The sequence below is a fragment of the Heterodontus francisci genome, chromosome 12 (genome assembly GCF_036365525.1).
Source record: "Heterodontus francisci isolate sHetFra1 chromosome 12, sHetFra1.hap1, whole genome shotgun sequence".
In the NCBI taxonomy this organism is placed as follows: Eukaryota; Metazoa; Chordata; class Chondrichthyes; order Heterodontiformes; family Heterodontidae; genus Heterodontus; species Heterodontus francisci.
Window position 1 is genome coordinate 37525112 of NC_090382.1, and position 26338 is coordinate 37551449.

At 44.1% G+C, this 26338-nt stretch overlaps 1 protein-coding gene and 1 long non-coding RNA gene across 9 annotated transcripts in view; one reads left to right on the forward strand and one right to left on the reverse strand.

The window, feature by feature from the left end:
* Nucleotides 1-26338, forward strand: part of LOC137375825 (histone-lysine N-methyltransferase NSD2-like) — a 311894-nt gene that overhangs the window by 15180 nt on the left and 270376 nt on the right. For all 8 annotated transcript variants that reach the window (XR_010976069.1, XR_010976070.1, XM_068043335.1 and 5 more), the window contains one exon: nt 19485-20188. Coding sequence is in view for 6 of the 8 variants with exons in the window: in XM_068043335.1 (XP_067899436.1) it covers nt 19502-20188 (687 nt within the window). In the remaining 2 variants the exon portion in view is untranslated. The remainder of the gene's footprint in view (nt 1-19484; nt 20189-26338) is intronic.
* LOC137375827 (uncharacterized) overlaps nt 1-26338 on the reverse strand; it is a 52900-nt gene that overhangs the window by 12972 nt on the left and 13590 nt on the right. The window contains exon 2 of the long non-coding RNA XR_010976071.1: nt 11588-11744. This is a non-coding gene — a long non-coding RNA (uncharacterized lncRNA). The remainder of the gene's footprint in view (nt 1-11587; nt 11745-26338) is intronic.

Consider the following 26338-nt stretch of genomic DNA (forward strand, 5'->3'; position numbering starts at 1 on the left):
GGTAGTCCCCCTACCCCCACCCTTAAGTGGCCACTTAAGGGCCTCAGTTGGCCTGGGGCGGGCGGGCTGCCCTCTGCCCCGGGCCGACGTAAAGTTGGCAGGAGCGGGACGGGAAGGCGTCCTGAAGCCTCCCGCTCAATTTTACGCCGCCGCCCCCCCACCACCATCTGGCCTGCCAGGGTGGCAGAAAATTCAACCCTAAATATATGACCATCTTAAATGACTGCAAATTGATTTTGGGGTTTCCATAGTCTGGTCTGGATTATCACTGGATTAAACGTTGAGCCATTGGGGAGGTTGTAGAGTTTTTAATCCTATAAAATGATTACCTTTTGTAGTGCTAGATGTAGCAGTGGTTGTTGTGGTGTGACCTTGCTGAGCAACTTTGTGCTTATGCCTTTGTTGATTTAGTTATGTGTAAGACTGTGTTTTTAAGTTTTGCTGTAACTTTTACATCATTAGGGTTTGCAACACATTAAATTAGCAACGTATGTCCTTCCGTTGGCATTGAGGTAAATGGGGGTGTCTTTGCGTTCAAGATGGGGATGTAAGTTTGTAATTCAGTCATTCAGTCAAAGTTCTATGGGAAATTTGGTATTTCATTTTTGAATTAGTCAGGTCAGCTGTAAAACGGAATAGCTTACAGAAAAAAGTAACTTAAATTTATATTTGCAACATGGGTTGAGCTAGGAATGATGTCCTGCTGAAAGGATTTGAGGAGTTAAGAGCCCAAATTTTAAAACCAGAACCTCAAAGGTAGTAAACTATGAACTGTAAATTGAGTCAGGTGCTAATTAGCTTGGGGATAAACTGATTAGAAGGTTAATGTGCAGCTGAAAGAGTGGTGTGGGAGGTAGGAGTTTCAATTCATGGGCTGCTACCTTTTCTTTTCTTTTGGCCTCCTTGTCTCGAGAGACAATGGGTAAGCGCCTGGAGGTAGTCAGTGGTTTGTGAAGCAGCGCCTGGAGTGGCTAGAGAGGCCAATTCTAGAGTGACAGACTCCCTCAGGTGCTGCAGATAAAATTGGTTGTCGGGGCTGTGACACAGTTGGCTCTCTCCTTGCGCTTCTGTCTTTTTTCCTGCCAACTGCTAAGTCTCTTCGACTCGCCACGCTTTAGCCCAACCTTTATGGTTGCCCGCCAACTCTGGTGATTGCTGGCAACTGACTCCCACGACTTGTGATCAATGTCACAGGACTTCATGTCGCGTTTGCAGACATCTTTAAAGCGGAGACATGGACGGCCGGTGGGTCTAGTACCAGTGACAAGCTCGCTGTACAATGTGTCCTTGGGGATCCTGCCATCTTCCATACGGCTCACGTGGCCAAGCCATCTCAGGCGCCGCTGGCTTAGTAGGGTGTATGTGCTGGGGATGTTGGCCGCCTCGAGGACTTCTGTGTTGGAGATACGGTCCTGCCACCTGATGCCAAGGATTCTCCGGAGGCACCGAAGATGGAATGAATTGAGACGTCGCTCTTGGCTGACGTACGTTGTCCAGGCCTCGCTGCCATAGAGCAAGGTACTGAAGACGCAGGCTTGATACACTTGGACTTTTGTGTTCTGTGTCAGTGCGTCATTTTCCCACACTCTCTTGGCCAGTCTGGACATAGCAGAGGAAGCCTTTCCCATGCGCTTGTTTAATTCTGCATCGAGACAGGTTACTGGTGATAGTTGAGCCTAGGTAGGTGAACTCTTGAACCACTTCCAGAGCGTGGTCGCCAATATTGATGGATGGGGCATTTCTGACGTCCTGTCCCATGATGTTCGTTTTCTTGATGCTGATGGTTAGGCCAAATTCATTGCAGGCAGCCGCAAACCTGTCGATGAGTCTCTGCAGACACTCTTCAGTGTGAGATGTTAATGCAGCATCGTCAGCAAAGAGGAGTTCCCTGATGAGGACTTTCCGTACTTTGGTCTTCGCTTTTAGACGGGCAAGGTTGAACAACCTGCCCCCTGATCTTATGTGGAGGAAAATTCCTTCTTCTGAAGACTTGAATGCATGTGAGAGCAGCAGGGAGAAGAATATCCCAAACAGTGTAGATACGAGAACACAGCCCTGTTTCACGCCACTCAGAATTGGAAAGGGGTCTGATAAGGTGCCGCTGTGCTGAATTGTGCCTTTCATATTGTCATGGAATGAGGTGATGATACTTCGTAGCTTTGGTGGGCATCCAATCTTTTCTAGTAGTCTGAAGAGACCACGTCTGCTGACGAGGTCAAAGGATTTGGTGAGATCAATGAAAGCAACGTAGAGGGGCATCTGTCAATGGTGGACCTCTTGGTTCGAAAGCCACACTGTGCCTCAGGATAGACACGCTCAGCCAGCTTCTGGAGCCTGTTTAAAGCGACACGAGCGAAGACCTTCCCCACTATGCTCAGCAGGGAGATTCCACGGTAGTTGTTGCAGTCACCGTGGTCACCCTTGTTCTTATAGAGGGTGATGATATTGGCATCGCGCATGTCCTGTGGTTCTCCAGTACTGGGTCAGGCTCCAGTTGAACTGGGCTGGGACCAGTGTCCTGGTGAATTGAATAATTAGGGCAGTAGACAGGGCTTTAAACTAATAAAGGGGGAGGGGAGAGGTTTCGGAAAAGGGGAAATTCAAAAGCAGCAAGGGAAATATCAAGACTCTGGAGCAGAGCAGTGTTCTAGGTAAAAATAAGCAGTGTTGGCCAGGAAGGACCGAGAAAGTAGAAGGGTGATTGAACGTTAGTGACTATGGTAATTTCAGGGAAAATTGGAAAATAGTTAAAGCTAAAGGCACTATTTCTGAATGTGGAAAGCATTTGCAACAAATTGGATGAATTAGTTTCTGTGCTTTTAATAGGTTTGATCTAATGGGCATCTTGGAGACATGGTTGCAAAGTGATCAGGGTTGGGAACTAAATATTCCAGGATACTTTCAGAAGAGATAGGCAAAGTAGAAAAGGAGGAAGGGTAGCCCTGATAAAGGATGGGATAAAGACCATAGAGAGAAAGGATCTTAGTTCAGAAAATCAAGAAGTAGAATTAGTTTCAGTTTAGGTAGAGCTCAAACAGCAGGGAAGAAAACATTGATGGTAGTTGTTATAGGCCCCCTAACAGGAGTTGTAGTGTAGGGCAGAGTACAAATCAAGAAATTAGAGGTGCATGTAATAAGGGTAATACAGTAACATAGGAAACTTTAATCTTAATTTAGACTGGACAAACTAAATTTGCATTGATAGTGTGGAGAAGTTCATGGAATGTATACAAGATAGTTTTCTTGATCAGTATGTTAGGAACGAACGAGGGAACAGGCTATTTTGGGTCCAGTATTGTGCAATAAGAAAGGGTTAATTAACCTTTTGTGTGGCGCAGTGGTTAGCACCGCAACCTCATGGCTCCAGGGACCTGGGTTCAATTCTGGGTACTGCCTGTGTGGAGTTTGCGAGTTCTCCCTGTGACTGCGTGGGCTTTCGCCGGGTGCTCCGGTTTCCTCCCACAGCCAAAGACATGCAGGTGATAGGTAAATTGGCCATTGTAAATTGCCCTTAGTGTAGGTGGTAGGGAATATGGGATTACTGTAGGGTTAGTATAAATGGGTGGTTGTTGGTCGGCACAAACTCAGTGGGCCGAAGGGCCTGTTTCAGTGCTGTATCTCTAAATAAATAAATGGGCTTCTGGGGAAGAGTGACCATAATATGATAGAATGTTATATTGAATTTGCAGGTGATTTAGTTAAGTGCAAAAATAGGGTCTTAATTGTAACAAAGCAAACTATGTATGTATGTGGATGAGTTGGCTAAGATAGATTGGGAAACTGCATTAAAAGATATATGGTGGGAAATAACAATGGCTAGTATTTAAAGAATTAATACATAATTTGCGACAAATATACATCCCTTTTGAGAAAAAGTGCTCTACCTGTGGCTAATGAGTTAAAGATAGTATTCGATCAAAGGAAGAAGCTTATAATGTTGCCATAAAAAGTAGTAAGCCTGAGGATTGGGAAGATTTTAGAATTCAGCGAAGGAGGACCAAGAAATTGATAAGGAAAGAGAGGAAAGAATATGAGAATAGATCAGCAAGAGACATAAAAAACAGATGGTAAATGTCGCTATAGGTATGTAAATAGAAAGACATTAGTGAAAGTAAACATGGGCCCATTAGAGCAGAGACAGTTGAAATTATAATGGGGAATAAGAAAATGGCAGAGAGATTAAGCAAATGCTTTGTATCTGTCTTCACAGTAGAAGACGCAATATTTTGGAAATAATGGGGAAGCAAGGCTCTAGTGAGAATGAGGAACTTAAATCAGTAAGAAATTATTGGGACTAGGTGGTGACATATGCCCTGGACCTGATGACCTGCATCCTAGGGTTTTAAAAGAGGTAGATGCTTTGGTTTTGATCTTCCAGAATTCCTTAGATTCTAGGACAGTTCCGAAGGATTGGAGGTAGCAAACATAATCCTGCTATTTAAGAACGGAAGGGAGAAAAGGGGAACTATAGGCCAGTTAGCTAATATCAGTAATAAGCAAAATGCTAGAATCTATTATTAGGGATGTGGCAACTTAGAAAATCATAATATGATTAAGCAGAGTCAACATGGAATTATGGAAAGGAAATCATGTTTGACAAATCTGTTAGTTTTTTGAGGATGTAACAAGTAGGATGGATTAAGGGGGCATCAGTGGATGTAGTATGTTTGGATTTTCAAAAAAAGCATTCGATAAGTTGCCATATAAGAGTATTACACAAAATCTGGACTCCGGATTGAAGGTAATATATTGGCATAGTTGAGGATTGGTTATTGGATGGAAAACAGTAAGAATAAACGGGACATTTTTGGTTTGGTAGGTTGTAACTGGCAGGGTACTGCAAGGCTCAGTACTTGACTCGCAGCTTTTTACAATTTATATTAGTGACTTAGATGAGGGGACTGAATGTAACATATCTAAATTTGATGACAATGCAAAGTTAGATTGGGGAAGGAGGTAGAGAGGAGGATGCAAAGAGGCTGCAGAGGGATATAGACAGATTAGATGAGTGGGGAAGAACATGGCACATAAGGAATATGTGGCGAAGTGTGAACGATAAAGCAGAATAATTTTTGAATGGTGAGCAGTAAATGTTGGAATTCAGACGGATCCGGGTGTTCTTGTACATGAGTTAACATGTAGCTACAGCAAGAATTAGGAAGGTTTTGTTACAAAGTGGTTGACGTATAAGAGTAAGGAAGTCTTACTACAATTATACAAGGCATTGGTGAGGCCACAGCTGGAGTTTTGTGCAGTTTTGGTGGCCTTACCTACGGAAGGATATACTTGCCCTAGAGAGAGTGAAATAGAGGTTTCACTAAACTGGTTCCTGGGATAGGAGGTTGTCTTGTGAGGAGAAATTGAGTAGGCTAGACCTATATTCCCTGGAATCTAGAAGAATGAAAGGTGATCTAATCGAAACGCGAATTCTTAAGATGCTACACAGCGTAGATGTTGAGAAAATGTTTCCCCTACCTAGAACATGGGGTCAGCCACTTAGGACTGAGATGAGGAAAATGTTTTCATTCAGAGGGTTGTGAATCTTTGGAATTCTCTACCCAAGTGAGTTGCGAATGCTCGGGTGTTGAGCGTATTCATTTTTGGGCATGAAGATATTTGGGGATAGTGTGGGAAGGTTGAGTTGAGGTAGGAGATCAGCCGTGATCTTGTTGAATGGTGGAGCAGGCTCGAAGGGCCAAGCAGTGTACTCCAGCTCCTATTACCTATGTTCTAATGTAGCATCTTTCACAACAGCAACTTACATTTATGTAGTGCCTTCAACATAATGTGTCCCAAGGGACTTCACAGCTGCCTTTTCAAACAGAATTTGACAATGAGCTGCATGAGGACATAGTAGGACAGGTGACCAAAAGCTTAAAGGAGAGTGATCTACAGGAATGGAGACCTTTAGGGAGGGAAGTCCAGAGCTTGGGGTCTAGGCAGCTGAGGCACAGTTGCCAATGTGGGGCAAAGAAAATCGTGGACGCGCAAGAGGCCAAAATTAGAGGAGGCGGTGATCTCTAGGTGGGTGTTTGTAGGGTTGGAGGTGTTTAGTGATGCAAAGGGGCAACACCATGGAGGAATTTAAAAATGCAAATGAGAATTTTAAATCGGCGCTTTGGAGGAATTTAAAAACGCCAGTGAGAATTTTAAATTCGAAGCATTGCTGGACAGGAGTCAATGTAGGTCAGCTGCACAGGTGATCGGTGAAGGGAATTGATGCAAGTTCGGATATGGACAGCAGAGTATTGGATGAGCTCACGTTTATGGAGGTGACAACCTTGGAGTGTCCCACAACACTTCATCGTCAATTAAGGAGTTTTAAATGTAGTCACTTAAGTCACTGTTACAATATAGGAAAACAAGGCCACTAGTTTGCACACAGGAAGGCCCCTGAAAATAGCACTGCAATAATGAACAGGTAATTTTTTTTTGTGATATTGGTTCATGCCTTTGTTACTTCCAGACTTGAGTATTCTAATGCACTCCTAGCAGGCCTCCCATTTTGCACCCTCTTTTTAAACTTGAGGTCGTCCAAAACTCTGCTGCCTGTGTCCTAACTTGTACCAAGTCCATTCACCAATCAGCTGCTTGCTGACCTATATTGCTTAACCGGGAGCCAATATCTTGATTTCAAAATTCTCATCCTTGTTTTCATGTCTCTCCATGGCTTCGCCCCTCCACATCTCTAAACCTCTCTAGCTTGCTTTCTTCCTTTAAGACACTCCTTATAACCCACCTCTTTGACCAAGCTATTGATCATCTAACCTTCTAGCTCCTTATGCGGCTTGGACTGGTATTTTGATTTATAATGCTCCTGTGAAGCATCTTGGGACATTTTATTGCATTAAAGTCTCTATATAAATATAAGTTGTTGAGCAATAAATATGCCCATGATACTGAGTTATCTCTACTGCTTTTTGTTGCAATGTGCTGTGGGGTATTTTATGCCCACCTGAGAGTCTAGGTGGGGGATAAAAACAGAAAATGCTCGAAATACTCTGGTTAGACAGCATCGCTGGAGAGGGAAACAGAATTAACATTTCAGTTCGATGACCTTTCATCAGGGTACATGGGGCTTTGATTTGTCTTCTCTGACTGAATGTCAGTAGTGCAGTCTTTCAGGCAGCCTAAATAATGCACTGAAGTCTCTGGTGTGGACCATGAACTCATGACCATCTGACTCCATGTGTCACAATCTCATAATTTGAGTATAATGAGCTTTTGCTTCAACTTCTTATGTGCTTAGATTTTAATTATTATCTTTTTATGGATTTCTTTTGCCTGCAATTAGTTATTAAATTGGATGCTTTAAGCTGAGTTTTTTTTTAGTCTGAACTCATGTGCAAGTGATCAATTGTTTAGTTGATATTTCTTTTACTGGTAATTCTTTGCTGAAAATATGTGACTTAATGGGAATGATTTTAATTTTTTATATAAACTGGACATAAATTCAGTCCTGAGCAGGTGGAAACACATCTCAGGAATAACTGATTCCAAGTTGTACTTTTAAGAGCTTCATTTTGTACTGAAATAATTTAGCATTTGATCACTGAAAATGGTCTGCTTTCTTTGTCCATCCCTGCTGTGGATTATCTTTTAAGAAAATAGCTACCCCATATCTTCTAGGATTCATGCTTGGGATCAGTGGAGTTTAAAAAAAATATATATTTTTTTTTATTCGTTTTATGAGATGTGGGCTTTGCTGGCAAGGGCAGCATTTGTTGCCCAACCCTAATTGCCCTTGAGAAGGTGGTGGTGAGTTGCCACCTTGAACTGCTGCAGTCCATCTGGATAAGGTACACCCACAGTACTGTTAGGAAGGCAGTTCCAGGATTTTGATCCAGCGACAATGAAGGAAGGATGATTATATTTCCAAGTCAGCATGGTGTGTGGCTCGGAGGGAAACTTGCAGATGGTGGTGGTCCCACGTGCCTTCTGCCCTTGTCCTAGGTAGAAGAGGTCATGGGTTGGAAGGTGCTATCAAAGGAACCTTGGTGAGTTGCTGCAGTGCATCTTGTATGTCCTAACACTGATGCTACTGTGCTTCGGTTTTGGAGGGCGGTGAATGTTTAAGGTGGTAGATGGAGTGCCGATCAAGCGGGCTGCTTTTTCTTGGATGGGGTTGAGCTTCCTGAATGATGATGGAGCTGCACTCAGCTAGGCAAGTGGAGAGTATTTCATCACACTCCTGACTTGTGCCTTGGCGATGGTGGACAGGCTTTGGGGAGTCACCACAGAATTCCCAGTCTCTGAATTGCTTTTGTAGCCACAGTATTTATGTAGCTGCTCCAGTTCAGTATCTGATCAATGATAACTCCCAGGATGTTGATAGTGGGGGATTCAGCATTGGTAATGCCTTTTGAATGTCAAGGGGAGATGGTTGGATTCTCTCTTATTGCAGTTAGTCATTGTTTGGCACTTGTGGCTCAAATATTATTTGGCAATTATCAGCCCAAACCTGAATGTTGTCCAGGTCTTGCTACTTATGGACACGGACTGCTTCAGAATCTGAGGAATGGGGTTGCATTTTTTCATAGAATCATAATGGCAGAGGATGACATTCAGCCCATCATGCTTGTACTGGCTCTTTGAAAGAGCTATCCAATTAATCCCACTCCCCCCCCCCCCCCCCCCCCTCTTTCCCTGTAGCGCTGCAATTTTTGTGTTCCGTTCCCTTCTGAAAATTGGCAAGTTGGATGCTTTGAGCATTGACAAACTGTTCAAAGATAGCAGTACAGCAGGTTTCCGGTAAGTGTCTTTGCGTGTGTGAAAATACTGTTTTATGCTGCTGGATTGATAAAGATTCCTAGATTTATTGGGGTATGGTGCCAGTTATGCCATATCTTGTCTAATAAATATACTTGAAGGTAATAAATTACTAAAATTTAGTATTGTTCTGGAATGACGTAGGCAACACCCAAGTAATCCATAATAAAGGTTTATATAGTGTCATTTGTGACTTCTAGATCTTCCAAAGCATTTCACAGCCAATGAAGTACTTTTAAATGTAATCATTTGGTCACCTCATTACAGAAAGGATGTAACTGCACGAGAGAGGGTACAGAGGAGAGTTATGAGGATGTTACCGGGACCGAAAAAATACAGCTATGAGGAAAGATTGGATAGGCTGAGGGGAAATCTGATTGAAATGTACAAAATTGTGAGGGGCCTGGATAGAGTGGATGTGAAGGGCCTATTTACATTAGTAGAGAGGTCAGTGACTAGGGGGCATCGATTTAAAGTGATTTGTAGAAAAATTAGAGAGGAGATGAGGATAAATTTTTCACCCAGAGGGTGGTGGGGGTCTGGAACTCACTGTCTGAAAGGGTAGTAAGGCCCTCAACTCATTTAAAAGGTGCCTGGAAAGGCACCTCAAGTGCCATAACCTGCAGGGCTACGGACCAAATGCTGGTGGGATTAGACTGGGTGGCTCGTTTTTTGGCTGGCGCAGACACGATGGGCCAAGTGGCCTCTTTCTGTGCTGTAAACCTATGATTTGTAATGTAGGGAAATGTGGCAGCTAGTTTGCGCACAGTGATGTCCTATAAACAGCAGTGAAATATGGGACTAAGTAACTTGGTTTTTGGTGGTGCTAATTCAGGAATAACTATTGACCAGGACACCAAGGGACCTCCTGCCCTTCTTTGAATAGTAGCATGGGATTTTTTTAATATGTCCAGACAGATGGGCAGCATCTTATCCAAAGCCAGCACTTCAAGCAATGCAGCAATGACTTAGTACTGTACTGAACTGTCAGCCTCAGTGGAGTGGGGGTTGAACCCATAACTTTCTGTCTAAAAAGTGAGAGATATTATTACTGAGCCAAGGCTGACACCTTAAAGAACTTAACCATTGCAGTTTAGAAAGAAAATGTTGATGTAAATATATGTGCCTCTCTAAAGACATCTCCGGTGTATCCAGCACCTGGGAGCTTCCTGGAGAGCTCGTTTTGGATGGATCCAGAGGCTGACTTGAGAAAGTGGTCATGAGATTATACCATCCAGATAAGGGCCAGATTGTGTTTCCATTTGTTGAGTGACAGATTTCTACTCTTCCAGCGCAGTCAGTACTAGGAGAGGTGAATTTTGATTATCTTCCCTCCAAAACCTTGCAATATTTTACAGATTTTAGTATGAACCTGGAACACTTATCCAATCAACAACAGTCTTCCTCAGACTATTTTGAACTTATTTTCAGGATGTGCGTGTCACTGGCAAGACCAGCATTTATTGCCCTCCGTAGTTGCCTTCTTGAACTGCTGGAGTTTGTGTTGTGAAAGTGTTCCCACAATGCTGTTGGGTAGGATGTTCCAGGATTTTGACGCAGCAACAATGAATGAATGGCTATATGCCAAGTCAGGATGGTGTGTGACTTGGGGAACTTGGAGGTGGTGATGTTCGCATGCACCTGCTGCCTTTGTCCTTTTTTTTGGTGGTGAAGGTCATGAATTTAGGAAGTGCTGCTGAAGAAGTCTTGATAAGTTCCTACACTACATTCTTTTAATAAAATGGGCCAGGATTCTAAATCCGGATTGATAAAGTGAAATGTACATATGTGATTCATAGATGAGATCAGGGTTAGGCCTGACTGTAATACCCCTCGTGGTTAAAAAGTATTGTGTAATGAAACAGGGTTAATTAGCAATATCTTAGTAAAAGATCCACTGGGAAATAGTGATCATAATACCATTGAATTTCATGTTAAGTTTGAAAGTGACGCATTTAAATCACAAACAAGAATCTTGAACTGAAAGCCAATTACGAAGGTATGAGGGGAAAACTTGCTAAGGTTAATTGGGTAAATAGACTAAAAGGTATGGCAGTAAATGAACAGTGGGAAATATTTAAAGAAATCATGGGGTTCAACAAAAGTACATTTGTTCAGAAGCAAAAATTCATCAAGAAAGACCCATCCATGGCTCACTCAGGAAGTTAAGGAGAATATTGGACTAAAAGAAGAGGCTTACAATGTTGCAAAAAATAGTAGCAAGTCTGAGGATTGAGTGTTTTAGAAACCAGCAAATGGCCACCAAAAAGTTGATTTAAAAAAAAAAGAAAAAATAGAATGAGTAAACTAGCCAGCAATATAAAAACAGATTGTAAGAGCTTTTATAAGTACATAAAAAGGAAGAGAATAGAAAAAGTAGACGCTGGTCCCTTAGAGGCAGAGACAGAAGAAATCATCATGGGGAATGAGGAAATGGCAGAGGCATTGAACAAATATTTTTTGTCTCTCTTCACAGTAGAAGACACAAGTTCCATATCAGACATGGGCAGTAACCTAGGGGCTTAAAAAGTGAGGAAATTAAGCAAATTGATATCAGCCAAGAAAAAGTATTGGAAAAACTTGAAGGACTAAAATCTGACAAGTCCTCGGGACCAGATGGCCTACACTCTAGGGGATGAATTTTATCGGCGCCTCAATGCCGCGGGTCACGGCGCGGGTGCCAGTAAAATGCTGTTGGGAGAGGCCTGCCTCGACCTGCGACGTCAAGAAGGGCCCGCTGCATATTACCGGCGGCGGGATCTCTGTGCGGCCCGCACGGTGGTGGCACCACAATTAGCATATGGTAAATAGTACTTACCCTTGCTGATTATGCAGCCAGCCGTGTCTCCACTGACACTTCCGGATTTTTTGATGAACTGCCGGCCGTCACGTGCTGTCCCGTCCACGATTGGAAAAACCGGCGGGTCCTCAGAGGCAGAAGGTAAGTTTCTTTTCAGAGGTCTCACTCTGCATACCTAAAGGGAGGAGAGAGGTGGGGGCATTACAGGGGTCTCACTCTGCATACTAGGCAGGAGGGGGGCATTACAGGAGTCTCACTCTGCATTCTTGGAGGGAGGGGGGATACATGGGGGTCTCGCGCTGCATTCTTAAAGGGGAGGGGTCTGGGATTACTGGTGGGAAAGCTCTGCCGGCATGAAGGGAGGTACTGTGTACCATCTCTCTGTTAACAGTGTATGCTCTGTGTGTGTTAGTGTTTGTGAGGGAGCAATGGCACACTAGGCACCCTGTGTGTGGGGAGGGTGTCAGAAAGGGCAGGAGCATTAAGGTTGTATGGATGGTGGGGTCAGTCGATTCAGCTGGTAGGATCTTGATGTGGTCATGCTGTGCCACTGTGTTGGCCAAGATGGGCAATGCTCTGGCATGCCACATAGTTGATCCAGGAAAGCAGCTGATGTACCCGTCAACACCAATTCCTGTCCTGTTAGGAACCTTCGAATACATGAAGGATTCAACTTTATTTATCACATGGAAATAGGTATGGCTCATCCTACATTGTGTGATCCTCTGCTCGTGAGGATCAGTATGCACCAGAGGCAATATCAACAGGCAGGTGTGAGCCGCATAGAGGCCCCTGGTCGTAAGCAGCAGCCCACAAGGGGAGCTCGTCATTACGTTTGCCATGCATCTACAGGCCCCACATGACATGCCACCGGATGTCAGAGCATCAGTGTCAGAGGTGATTGCACTTTTAGTGAGGGTGGTGACACATCTCAGTGCCCTGCTCAAGGATGACCTGCAGCCCATGGGCTACGGTGGACATCCCATGCCTTTGTTCCGCATAATGGCAGTGATTCTCAAGCCTGATGCCTCTGCACCTTTTTAGGGACTCACCAAAGACCACACAGTCAGCAGACTGGGCATGAGAGAGGTCACCAATGGCCTGCACTGGAGTGCCAGTGAGTATGTCCGCTTCAGGGCGGACTCTCTCAGCCAGGCCCAGAGGGCCATCGGTTCTGGCACCATTGCCAGAGAACCATAGGTTGTAATTTTCATGGACTGCACACGTGCACATCAGGCCTCCCACCAGGCTACCACCTGCAGACATCACATTAATGGAGCCCTCTCAATCTAGGTGAAGCTGGTATGTGAACACCGTAGATGCTTGCAGCGAGTGTGTGACCGCTTCTCGGGCAACTTGCATGACACCTGGGTCTTGCGCCAGTCCTGGCTGCCACCGCCATTCACTGAACTGGGTCAGATGGAGGGGTGGCTTCCTGGAGATGAGGGCTATCCTTTGCAGGCATGGCTCCCGACACCAATGAGAAACCCAACTGCTGCAGAGGAGAGATACAACGTCAGCTACATGAGCTACCATTGAGAAGGAGATCGGCATGCTTAGAGTGCCTCCAATGCCTGTATGGATAGGGTAATGCCTGTAGAGGTAGGATGATGCCCTGTACTACGGGCCGAAAAACCCAGCTCCTTTCTTTTGCTGCTCTGCACAACTACGCACCCAATAGGGGCTAGGCCTGGTATGATGAGGAGAGACGTCAACCGGATTCCTCCTTGAACTATGAGGACGCTGAGGACCTACAAAATGAAAGACGCATGGGAGGGCAGATGGCACCCAGGCTGTGCACGCAGGGCTAGCAGTGAGGTAGGGATGTACAGAAGTGGCTTATCAGACAAAGGCTCTCTGCACCATAGGAACCGACATGAGCTCTGAAAGACACACATCACCCTCGCTCATCTGCTGTGCACCAGTCCACGTCTGCAGCATCCGTGTAAACCATTAGAGGCAACAGCTGACCGAGCCAATGTCCATGCCACTGCATCCGCTCATGAGTAATGGTGGCATAGCAATGATATTGCATACGCTGGCTCTCCTGAAGGGCCAACGGTGCTAAGGGATGTGACATTGGTGCTACATGCTAGCACACATCCTTCGCACAGAAAAGGACACACACATTGGCGAGGAACCTTTAGTGAAAGACTTATTTACATTGCTGTGACACCCGTGTGTTCTCTGTAAACCTCTAATACCTTTTTATGGTCTATTTAAGTCTCACATCCTGGAATGTACAAATATACGATTATTCACCCAGGTGCGGCACGCCGACAAGAAGGAATGTTACACTTGAGTGTGAGAAGAGGATCACGACTTCACAGGACACTGAGACACAGCAGAGTAAGTATGTGGCAGCAAAGTGGAAAGTGCTGGGGTCGCTCAGTAGGTCAGGCAGCATCTGTGGAGAGAAGCAGAGTTACTTTCAGGTCTGTGAACTTGGACAAGTTAACTCTGCTTCTGTCTCCGCGGATGCTGCCTGACCACCTGGATTTCTGCAGCACTTTTTGCTTTGCTGCCAGATTGACAGCAGCCCCACTCTTCAGCAGTCAGGTAAGTATTCTTTGACAGCTGTCAGTAAAGACCTGCTCAGGTCGGGAAAAAGAACCCAACCCGAACCCGACCGAACCGCAGCGGAGCCAGCCCGAGTCCCTCCGAATTAGCCTCGAGCCCTACCCTGTCTCGACCCAACTGGAGCCCGACCCGACCATCCCTTTTACTTACCTTCCTGACACCAAACCTGCTCACTGCGCAGACTCAGTTTTGTCCCAGACTCCCAGCTCAGGTAATTTTTTTTTTTCAATACTTAACGGCAGAACACTTACTGTGCGTGTCCAGTCCAAGCCGGATCTGGAAGATGGGCCTGACCTGACCCAAACCCGACACGTTGTCGGGTTCGGGTCGGGTAGCAGGCCTTTAGCTGTCAGGAAGCAGGCGCTGGGGTGCTTAAAATAGGACCCCAGTACCTGCTGCACAACTGTCAAAACTCTTGCTGCGCTGAATGTCCCGCCTCACGCCATGTAATATGGGGGGGCGGCGTGCAGCCTCTTATAGAAGTGAGCCCCCGTGATTAATATTGCCCCAATAAAATTCAGCCCTAGGGTTCTGAAAGAGATAGCTGCAGAGATGGTGGATACACTAGCTGTGTTTTTCCAGAATTCCTTTGATTCTGGAGTGGTCCCATCAGATTGGAAGTTGGCAAATGTTACACCGCTTTTCAAGAAAGGAGGTAGAAGGAAAACTGGGAGCTACAGGGCAGTTAGCCTAGCATCAGTCGTTGGGAAGATGCTGGAATAAAAGATTAATAGGCAAGGTAAGTGCTCATGGTATTTGGGGTAATATATTAGCATGGATAGAGGATTGGTTAACAGATAGGAAGCAGAGAGTTGGTGCTGCAAGGATCAGTGCTGGGGCCTCAGCTATTTGCACTCTATTAATCACTTAGATGAAGAGACAGAGAGTAATGTATCTTAAGTTTTGCCAATGATAGAAAGCTTGGTGGAAAGGTAAACTGTGGGGAGGACATAGAGAGGCTGCAAAGAGGTAAAGACAGGTTAAGTGAGTGGACAACAAGCTGGCAATTTGAGTATAATGTAGGGCAGTGTGAAGTTGTTCACTTAGGCCGTAAAAATAGAAAAGCAGAATATTTTTTAAAAGGTGTGACACTGGTAAGTGTTGATTTTCAGAGAGATATGGGTGTACTCATAGAAGGAATGCACAAAGTTAATATGCAGGTACAGCAGGCTATTAGAAAGGCAAATGGCAGGTTAGCCTTTATTGCAAGGGGATTGGAGTACGGGAATAAAGAGGTCTTACTAAAATTGTACAAGGCTTTGGTGAGACCGCACCTGGAATACTGTGTGCAGTTTTGGTCTCCACGTTTAAGAAAGGATATACTTGCACTGAAGGCGCTGCAGTGAAGATTTACTAAATGGGTCCCTGGAATGTGGGGGTTGTCCTATGATGACAGGCTGAGTAAATTGGGCCTATATTCTCTGGAGTTTAGAAGAATGGGAGGTGATTTAATTGAGACATACAAGATTCTGAATGGGCTTGATAGGGTAGAAGCTGAGAGATTGTTTCCGCTGGTTGGGGAATCTAGAACGCGGGGGCACAGTCTCGGGATAAATATCAGTAGAAAAATTAAGGCATAGAAGGAGGTCATTCAGCCCATCGTGTCGGCCCACAGCCGAAAAAACTAGCCGCCCAATCTAATCCGACTGAGATGAGGAGAAATGACTGCACTCAAAGGGTTGTGAATCTTTGGAATTCTCTACTTCAGAGGGTTGTGCATGCTCCATCGTTGAATACATTTAAGGCTGGGATAGATGGATAGAATTTTGGACTTGGAATCAAAGGATAAGGGGAGCGGGCAGGAAAGTGGAATTCAGGCCCAAGATCAGCCATGATCATATTGAATGGCGGAGCAGGCTCGATGGGCCATGTGGTCTACTTCTCCTATTTCTTGTGTTCGTGAGCCTAATAACACTCATGGTCTCTACTTACATGTTATGCGTGGTCCAAACAAAAAGTTAATGGGAAGATATGAGTTTGCTCTCTGTTGTCTCTCAAGAAGCACAGACTGTGCTTTGTTTGATTTTTGGTTGTTAATATTTGAGACTTGTATGATGAGTGCTTTGAATTTTTAAATGTCATCTTGTGTAGTTTTTCTTTCCAAATTATGACCCATATAGGTCAAAATAATTTACAACAGTCTGGACCTTGGAACATTAATGTAGGATTAGTATAAATGGGTGGTTGTTGGTCGGCACAGACTCGGTGGGCCGAAGGGCCTGTTTCAGTGCTGTATCTCTCCAAGACTATGACTTTAACGGGATGTTTCAGTAAGAACAGAGAAGATGGTAAAAGAGGGGGGGGTGTGGCATTGTTAATCAAGGAGAGTATTACAGCGACAGAAAGGACGTTTGAGGACTCATCTACTGTGGTAGTATGGGCTGAGGCTAGAAACAGGAGAGGAGAGGTCACCCTGTTGGGAGTCTTCTATAGACCTCCGAATAGTTCCAGAGATGTAGAGGAAAGGATAGCGAAGATGATTCTCGACAGGGGCGAGAGTAACAGGGTAGTTGTTATGGGGGGCTTTAACTTTCCAAATATTGACTGGAAATACTATAGTTCGAGTACTTTAGATGGGTCCGTTTTTGTCCAGTGTGTGCAGGAGGGTTTTCTGACACAGTATGTAGACAGGCCAACCAGGGGCCACATTGGATTTGGTACTGGGTAATGAACCCGGCCAGGTGTTAGATTTAGATGTAGGTGAGCACTTTGGTGATAGTGATCACAATTCGGTTAGGTTTACCTTAGCGATGGGCAGAGACAGGTATATACTGCAGGGCAAGAATTATAGCTGGGGGAAAGGAAATTATGATGCGATTAGGCAAGATTTAGGATGCGTAGGATGGGGAAGGAAACTGCAGGGGATGGGAACAATCGAAATGTGGAGCTTATTCAAGGAGCAGCTACTGCGTGTCCTTGATAAGTATGTACCTGTCAGGCAGGGAGGAAGTTGTCAAGCGAGGGAGCCGTGGTTTACTAAAGAAGTTGAAGCGCTTGTCAAGAGGAAGAAGAAGGCTTATGTTAGGATGAGACGTGAAGGCTCAGTTAGGGCGCTTGAGAGTTACAAGCTAGCCAGGAAGGATCTAAAGGGAGAGCTAAGAAGAGCAAGGAGAGGACACGAGAAGTCATTGGCGGATCGGATCAGGGAAAACCCTAAGACTTTCTATAGGTATATCAGGAATAAAAGAATGACGAGAGTTAGATTAGGGCCAATCATGGATAGTAGTGGGAAGTTGTATGTGAAATCAGAGGAGATAGGGGAAGCATTAAATTAATATTTTTCGTCAGTATTTACAGTGGAGAAAGAAAATGTTGTCGAGGAGAATACTGAGATTCAGACTACTAGGCTAGATGGGATTGAGGTTCACAAGGAGGAGGTGTTAGCAATTTTGGAAAGTGTGAAAATAGATAAGTCCCCTGGGCCAGATGGGATTTATCCTAGGATTCTCTGGGAAGCTAGGGAGGAGATTGCAGAGCCTTTGTCCTTGATCTTTATGTCGTCATTGTCGACAGGAATAGTGCCGGAAGACTGGAGGATAGCAAATGTTGTCCCCTTGTTCAAGAAGGGGAGTAGAGACAGCCCTGGTAATTATAGACCTGTGAGCCTTACTTCGGTTGTGGGTAAAATGTTGGAAAAGGTTATAAGAGACAGGATTTATAATCATCTAGAAAAGAATAAGTTCATTAGCGATAGTCAGCACGGTTTTGTGAAGGGGAGGTCGTGCCTCACAAACCTTATTGAGTTTTTCGAGAAGGTGACCAAACAGGTGGATGAGGGTAAAGCAGTGGATGTGGTGTATATGGATTTCAGTAAGGCGTTTGATAAGGTTCCCCACGGTAGGCTATTGCAGAAAATACGGAAGTATTTGAAGTTGAAGGTGATTTAGAGCTTTGGATCAGAAATTGGCTAGCTGAAAGAAGACAGAGGGTGGTGGTTGATGGCAAATGTTCATCCTGGAGTTTAGTTACTAGTGGTGTACCGCAAGGATCTGTTTTGGGGCCACTGCTGTTTGTGATTTTTATAAATGACCTGGAAGAGGGTGTAGAAGGATGTGTTAGTAAATTTGCGGATGACACGAAGGTCGGTGGAGTTGTGGATAGTGCTGAAGCATGTTGTAGGGTACAGAGGGACATAGATAGGCTGCAGAGCTGGGCTGAGAGATGGCAAATGGAGTTTAATGTGGAAAAGTGTGAGGTGATTCACTTTGGAAGGAGTAACAGGAATGCAGAGTACTGGGCTAATGGGAAGATTCTTGGTAGTGTAGATGAACAGAGAGATCTTGGTGTCCAGGTACATAACCTGGGTGGCAACTTTCAGGGATTTAATAGGGCTGTTAAGAAGGCATATGGTGTGTTAGCTTTTATTAGTAGGGGGATCGAGTTTCGGAGCCACGAGGTCATGCTGCAGCTGTACAAAACTCTGGTGAGACCGCACCTGGAGTATTGCGTGCAGTTCTGGTCACCGCATTATAGGAAGGATGTGGAAGCTTTGGAAAGGGGCAGAGGAGATTTACTAGGATGTTGCCTGGTATGGAGGGAAGGTCTTACGAGGAAAGGCTGAGGGACTTGAGGTTGTTTTCGTTGGAGAGAAGGAGGAGGAGAGGTGACTTAATAGAGACATATAAGATAATCAGAGGGTTAGATAGGGTGGATAGTGAGAGTCTTTTTCCTCGGATGGTGATGGCAAACACGAGGGGACATAGCTTTAAGTTGAGGGGTGGTAGATATAGGACAGATGTCAGAGGTAGTTTCTTTACTCAGAGAGTAGTAGGGGCGTGGAACGCCCTGCCTGCAACAGTAGTAGACTCGCCAACTTTAAGGGCATTTAAGTGGTCATTGGATAGATATGTGGATGAAAATGGAATAGTGTAGGTCAGATGGTTTCACAGGTCGGCGCAACATCGAAGGCCGAAGGGCCTGTACTGCGCTGTAATGTTCTAATGTTCTAAAATTTGCTGTGGAATTGGCATCACTGTTGGGTTTCATGAATGCACGTGTAATGATCCAATTCTAAGATTGAGAAAATTTAAAAATTAATCCCATAATTTATATCTTCATTGTCCAGTGAGGCTGGAAGTAGTGCATTGTGACTGTGTTCCTAAAATCATGCTATGGCAAGAATTGCCCTTTTTGGAACTGTTTTGCTGATTGACACATTCTTAAGTATGAAGTGTCACAATATGGTTTTTGATAGTGTATGGTCACCTCATCAGTGTCCAAAGTGATTTTGAAGTTTTCTACATAAGATTATGTGGAGGCTTGGTGAGAATTGTTCTATGTGCACTGATATCTTTAACATTAAAGATTTTTCCAGTTACTTTTTCTTCTCTCTTAGGGTGATACCAGGGCAAGATGGATCATGCCTGTGAATATGAATTGACAGTGGGCAGCGCTTTGCCTTTTGCCAGTCCACAACAATTTTCAAATTCGTTGGGTTTCAGTGTTTCTGAGAGCAATGACACAGGCTGCAGGCTGGGACAGAATATCTGTGAACAAGAGTGCTGTAATCTGCAGGACAGAAGTGCTGTTCAGCTGTCCACTGATTCACAGGATGGTGCACAACTTGCATTTAATGGACATGTTTCGGCACCACCCTATATTCCACTACGCAAGCTTCAAGATCTGGCTTCTATGATTCCTACTCCATTTTCTGAGTCTCCAGAGACAAAACAGTGGTCTGAATCCCCTGAGAGCTCTCCTACCCAGGGTTGTTGTGCAATTGATGAAGGCATTCACACTTCTGCAGCATCTGATTCTACACAAAATGGTTCGCCAGAGTTGAAGTTAAAGATAACTAAGATGGTTATGAATGGAAAGATGATGTTTGAATCATCTATCTGTAGTGAGATGGAAACAGAGGATGCAAAAGATTCTGAAGAGCAACCTCCAGTCATCAAAGAGGTAGAAGTACCAGTATCGCACAGAGCAAAAAGAATGAGAAAGAAGAGTGTTAAGTACAGTCCTTCCCATGAATCTGAACAGAAAGTGGACAGCACGATGGCCTTTTATCCTTCAGTTCCAGTGGAAGGAAGGAAGAACGTGAGTGTCACTTATACACACAGCCTAGGTTTGATTGGATGAATTTCTTCTAATATATTTAATGTGGTATACATAGAATATACATTTAAGGGCTGTTTTTGAAAACTATGTCAACGTTGCTTATTCTATGATGTGGGCTGCTTTCACTCTGCTTCTGTGGAATTACAAAAGATGGAGTGCAGCATGACTCATGTAACATAAGAGTTGCATAGCAAGGGAGTGGGGAGTTCGAGCTCCTGCTATGAATATGCGAGGGGCCCTTTCTGGGAGTTGTAGTTTTCACCTGTTGAACTGCCATATACTAATTGGACAGAAGATGTGGGTAATGGAATGGAGTTCCTACAAGGACTTCTTTCTAACCCAACATGTAAAAAGTTCAACAAGGGAAGATTTATTATTTGATCTAGTAATGGGGAATGAACCATAACAGATAAGAGAAGTAAAAGTAGGAAGCATTTAGGTAATAGTGACCATAATATATTATGCTTTAATGTGATAAAGGAGGACATAAGTATGACGAAAAACATTTTAATAGGTTGGAGAAAAGCTGATTTTGAGCAGCTAAGAATAGAACTTGGGAAAATAAAATGGGCAACAACATTGGCAAACAACGATGGGGAAGCATTTTTAAAACTATTCAACAGAGTGCAGGAAAAATATATTTCACTTAAAAAAAAAAAAGAGACTCCATGTATGAATGAAGACATAAGGGAACAAATGAGGGGTAGGAAAAAGGCATACATTAAGTACATAGACAGCAGAGGAGTGCATGGTGAGAGAATACGAAGAGATTGGGGGGGGGGGGGGGGTGAAGGCAAAGAGGAGCTATGAAATTAAATTATCAAGGACATAGCAGAAAATAGTAAAAAATTTATAGGCACATCATTTTTAAAAAAAAAAGGAAGGCTGTGATAGGAAGAGGACCATTAAGGCATAGACAGGATAGTACCACAGGTAATGATGAGAGGTGGCAGAAATATTAATTATTTTGCCTTGGTGTTTACCAGGGAGATAGAACAGACATGACATTGAATAATGATCTGAGTAATGAGTTACGTGCATTTAAAATAGAAAAAAGGGAACCTATTGAATAAACTAATCAAACTCAAAGAGGATAAAACCCTGGTCCAAATGGATTACATCCACACATTCCAAAAGAATCTAGGGAAGAGATAGAGACATCACTACATATTTAATAATTTGTTAGAAATCGATGTAGTGCCAGAAGATTGGGGGATAGCTAATGCAATTCCTATATTTAAGGAGGGGGAACAGAACATGCCCAGGGAATTGTAGACCAGTCAGTTCAACATCAGTGGTAGGAATCTGTAATAATGGAGTGAATAGAAGAATTTGTAGAAATGAAAAATATAATAATCAATAGTCAGCATGGATTTCAAAAGGGAAAATCTTGCTTGACCAACCTTATTGAACATTTTGAGGAGGTGACAGAAAGCGTAGACAATGTTAATTCAGTAAATGTCATTTATCTGGATTTTCAAAAGGCCTTTGATAAGGTGCCCCATAATAGATTAATGAATAAGGTCAGGGAAAGCAGAGTCAGGGGACAAGTGTCAGAATGGCTTGCTAGCTGGCTCCAAGACAAAACAGAGTGGATATAAAGGGTATTTATTCACAGTGGTAGAAGGTGGGAAGTGGTTTTCCACAAGGATCAGAGCTGAAACCACTGTAGTTAATAATTTACATTAGCCATTTGGACGTTGGAGTCAAAAACACAGTTTCTAAGTTTGTGGATGACATCAAATTGGGGGATATAGTCAATATTGAGGAGAACTGCAACAAGTTACAAGAGGACATTAATAAACTTGCAGAATGGGCAAATAATTGGCAAATGAAGTTCAGCACAGATAAATTTGAGGTTGTACATTTTGGTAGGAAGAAAGAGGAGGTCACTTATTCTGTTCCGAAAAGCCAGTTGGTGATGAAGGATGATGCTGGAGCCAATCTTTACTCAGTCTTGCATTTATTTACAAAGTATATACCTCCTAACTCAACCACACCACAGTTTCACGAATATATATGCCCACCTGCATATAATTAAACATAATTGGTATAAAATTAACACTTGTCACTTGGAAAGTGTGAGTCTAGAGGTGCAAATGTACCAATCACTAAAAGTTGAGCCACAGAGTAACAAGGTCATTTAAAAAAAAAAAAAGCATGCCAAGTACTAGACTTTATCTCTGGAGGGACAAAATTGAAAAGTCAGGATGTTATGCTAAACCGGTTTCAAACTTCGGTTAGACTACAAAGACCCGGGTTCGATTCCGGGTACTGCCTGTGTGGAGTTTGCAAGTTCTCCCTGTGTCTGCGTGGGTTTTCTCCGGGTGCTCCGGTTTCCTCCCACAAGCCAAAAGACTTGCAGGTTGATAGGTAAATTGGCCATTATAAATTGTCACTGGTATAGGTAGGTGGTAGGAAAATATAGGGACAGGTGGGGATGTTTGGTAGGAATATGGGGTTAGTGTAGGATTAGTATAAATGGGTGGTTGATGGTCGGCACAGACTCGGTGGGCCGAAGGGCCTGTTTCAGTGCTGTATCTCTAATCTAATCTAATCTACTGCATGCAGTTCTGGTCACTATACTATAAAAAGGATGTAGGGACACTGGAGAAGGTGTAGAAGAGATTTACAGGGATGATCCCAGAAGTGCGAGGATATACATCAGGAAAGGACGAACTGGCTGGGTCTCTTTTCGTGGGGGGGGGGGGTGGGGTGCGGAAAGAAGGCTGAGGGGTGATCTGATAGATTTCTTTAAAATTACAAAAGGCTTTGATAGAGTGGATGCAGAGAGAAAGTTTCCACTTGTGGGGAAGAGCATAACTAGAGGCTATCAATATAAGATAATCACCAATAAGTATAAAGAATTCAGAAGAAGCTTCTTTACTCAGAGTGATGAGAATGTGGAACACGTTGCCACAGGGAGTAGTTGAATCAAATAGTATAGTTGCATTTAAGGGGAAGCTAGACAAACACATGAGGCAAAGGAAATAGGGGGTTGCGATGATGGCTTTGGATGAGGAAAGATGGGAGGAGGCTCAAGTGGAGCATAGATGCCAGCCTGGACAGGTTGGGCCAAATGGCCCATCTCTGTGCCGTATATCCTATGTAATCCAATCCAGAGTGTACTGTGATAATTAACAGCTTATTTATATAGCACCTTTAACGTAATAAGTCCCAAAGCGCTTCATCGGAGCATTATAAAACAAAATGTGACACCAAGCCACATGAGATATTGGATCAGATCACCAAAAGCTTGGTCAAAGAGATAGGTCGTAAGGAGTGTCTTAAAGGAGGAAAGTGAGGAGGTGGAGAGGTGTAGGGAGGGTATTCGAGAGCTTGGAGCCTAGGCAGCTGAAGGCACAGCCACCAATGGTAGAGCAATTAAAAATCAGGGATGCTGAAGAGGCCAGAATTCGAGGAGTGCAGATATCTGGGAGAGTTGTGCGGCTGGAGGAGATTAGGGATATGGAGGGGCAAGGCCATGGTGGGATTTGAAAACCAGAATGAGAATTTTAAAATCCAGGCATTGCTTGACTCAGAGCCAATGTAGGTCAGCAACCAGATCTGATGAGTGAACGGGACTTGGTGCATGTTGAGGCACAGGCAGCAGAGTTTTGGATGACCTTAAGTTTATGGAGGATAAAATGTGTGAGGCCAGTCAGGAGTGCATTGGAATAGTCAAGTCTACAGGTAACAAAGGCACGAATGAGGGTTTCAGCGGCAGTTGGGCTTAGACGGGGGTAAAGTCGGGCAATGTTACTGAGGTGGAAATAAGTGGTCTTTGTGATGGTCAATGAGGTCAGAGGCTCATCATGTCATATGTGACATCAAGGTTGTGAACAGATTGGTTTAATCTCAGACTGTTGACCGGGAGAGGGAGGGAGTCAGTAGCTAGGGAACGGAGTTTGGAGTGGGGACCGAAATGTCGTCAGTCTTCCCAGTATTTAAGGAAATTTTTGCTGATCCAGTACTAGATGTCGAATAACTAGTCTGATAATTTAGCGACAGTGGAGGGGTTGAGAGAGAGGTGACGGTGAGGTAGAGTATGTGTCGTCAGCATACATGTGAAAACTAACACTCTGCTTTTGGATGATGTCGCCAAGGGGCAGCATCTAGTTGAGAAATAGGAGCCAGCCAAGGATAGATCCTTGGGGGACACCAGAAGTGGAGGCGCAGAAGCAGAAAAAGAAGTTATTGCAAGTGATACTTTGGATAAGATTAGATAAGAGTGGAAACAGGTGAGAGCAGCCCCACCCAGCTGGGCAACAGTGGAGAGGCATTGGAGGAGGATAGTGTGGTCAACCGTGCCAAAGGCTGCAGACAGGTCGAGAAGGGCAAGTAGGGAAAGTTTACTTTTGTCACAGGATCTCATTAGCGAATTAGACAAGAACTGTTTTGGTACCTTGGCAGGGACGAAAACCTGATTGGAGGGATTCAAACATGGCGTTCCAGGAAAGTTGGGCCCATATTTGGGAGGCGACAACATGTTCGAGGACTTTGGAGAGGAAAGGGAAATTGGAGATGGGACAATAGTTTGCAAGGACAGTGGGGTCAAGAGTAGTTTTTTTGAGGAGAGGGATGATGACGGCAGACTTAAAGGAGAGAGGGACAACACCTGGAGAGAGAGAACTGTTTACGATTTTTTGAAAAACTGACTAAGGTAGTGGACAGGGGGAATGTCTATGGATATCACTTATATGGACTCCCAGAAGGCATTTGATAAAGTCCCATATAAGAGACTGTTAACTAAGGTAGAAGCCCATGGAGTTGAGGGCAAATTATTGACATGGTTAGGAAGTTGGTTGAGTAGTAGGCGACAGAGTGGGGATAATGGGTAAGTACTCCGATTGGCAGGATGTGACTAGCGGTGTCCTGCAGGGGCCTCAGTTTATTCACATTATTCATTAACGACTTGGATGATGGCATAGTTAGTCATATATCCAAATTTGCTGATGATACAAAGTTAGGCAGCACTGTAGACAGTCTAGATGATAGCATAAAATTGCAAAGAGATATTGACAGACTAGGTGAGTGGGCAAAACTGTGGCAGATGGATTTCAATGCGGGCAAGTGTGAGATTATCCATTTTGGGCCAAAAAAAGGATAGAGCAGGGTACTTACTAAATGGGAAGAGGTTAAGTACAGTGGATGTCCAAAGAGACTTGGGGGTTCAGATGCATAGATCTTTAAAATGTCACAAGCAAGTGCAAAAAATAATCAAAAAGGCTAATGGAATGCTAGCCTTTATATCTAGAGGATTGGAGTATAAAGACAGAGGTTGTGCTGCAGCTGTACAAAACCCTGCTTGGACCCCACTTGGAGTACTGTGAGCAGTTCTGGGCACCACACCTTAGGAAGGATATATTGGCGTTGGAGGGAGTGCTACGTAGGTTTACAAGAATGATACCTGGACTACAGGGGTTAAGTTACGAGGAGAGATTACACAAATTAGGCCTGTTTTCACTAGAATTTAGAAGATTAAGGGGTGATCTGATCTAAGTCTTCAAGATATTAACAGGAAAAGACAGGCTAGATAAAGATAAACTATTTCCACTGGTTGGAGATTCTAAAACTAGGGGGCATAGTCTAAAAATTAGGACCAGACAGTTCAGGAGAGATGTTAGGAAGCACTTCTTCACACAAAGGGTGGTAGAAGTTTGGAACACTCTCCCACAAACAGCAGTTGAAGCTAGAACAGTTGTTAAATTTTAAATCTGAGATAGATAGATTTTTGTTAAGCAAAGATATTAAGGGATATGGGCCAAAGGCAGGTATATGGAGTTAGGCCGCGGATCAGCCATGATCTCATTGAATGGCAGGATAGGCTCGTGGGGCTGAATGGCCTACTCCTGTTCATATCTTCCTATGTTCCTGTACAATATTGGGTGAGGTGGGGACTAGGAGGAGAAGTTGGGTGGTCAGTAGTTTAGTGGGAATAGGGTCGAGGGAGCAGGAGGTGGGTCTCATGGGCAAGAACAGCTCAGAGGGCCTGAGGGAAGATTGAGAAACTAGAGAAAGATGCGAGTTCAGGGCAAGGCCTGGGGGAGCTTTAGAGGATATTCGGTCAGGTGGACGAGTGGAAGGGAGAAGCAGCTGATCAGATGGTCTCGATCATTGTGACAAAGA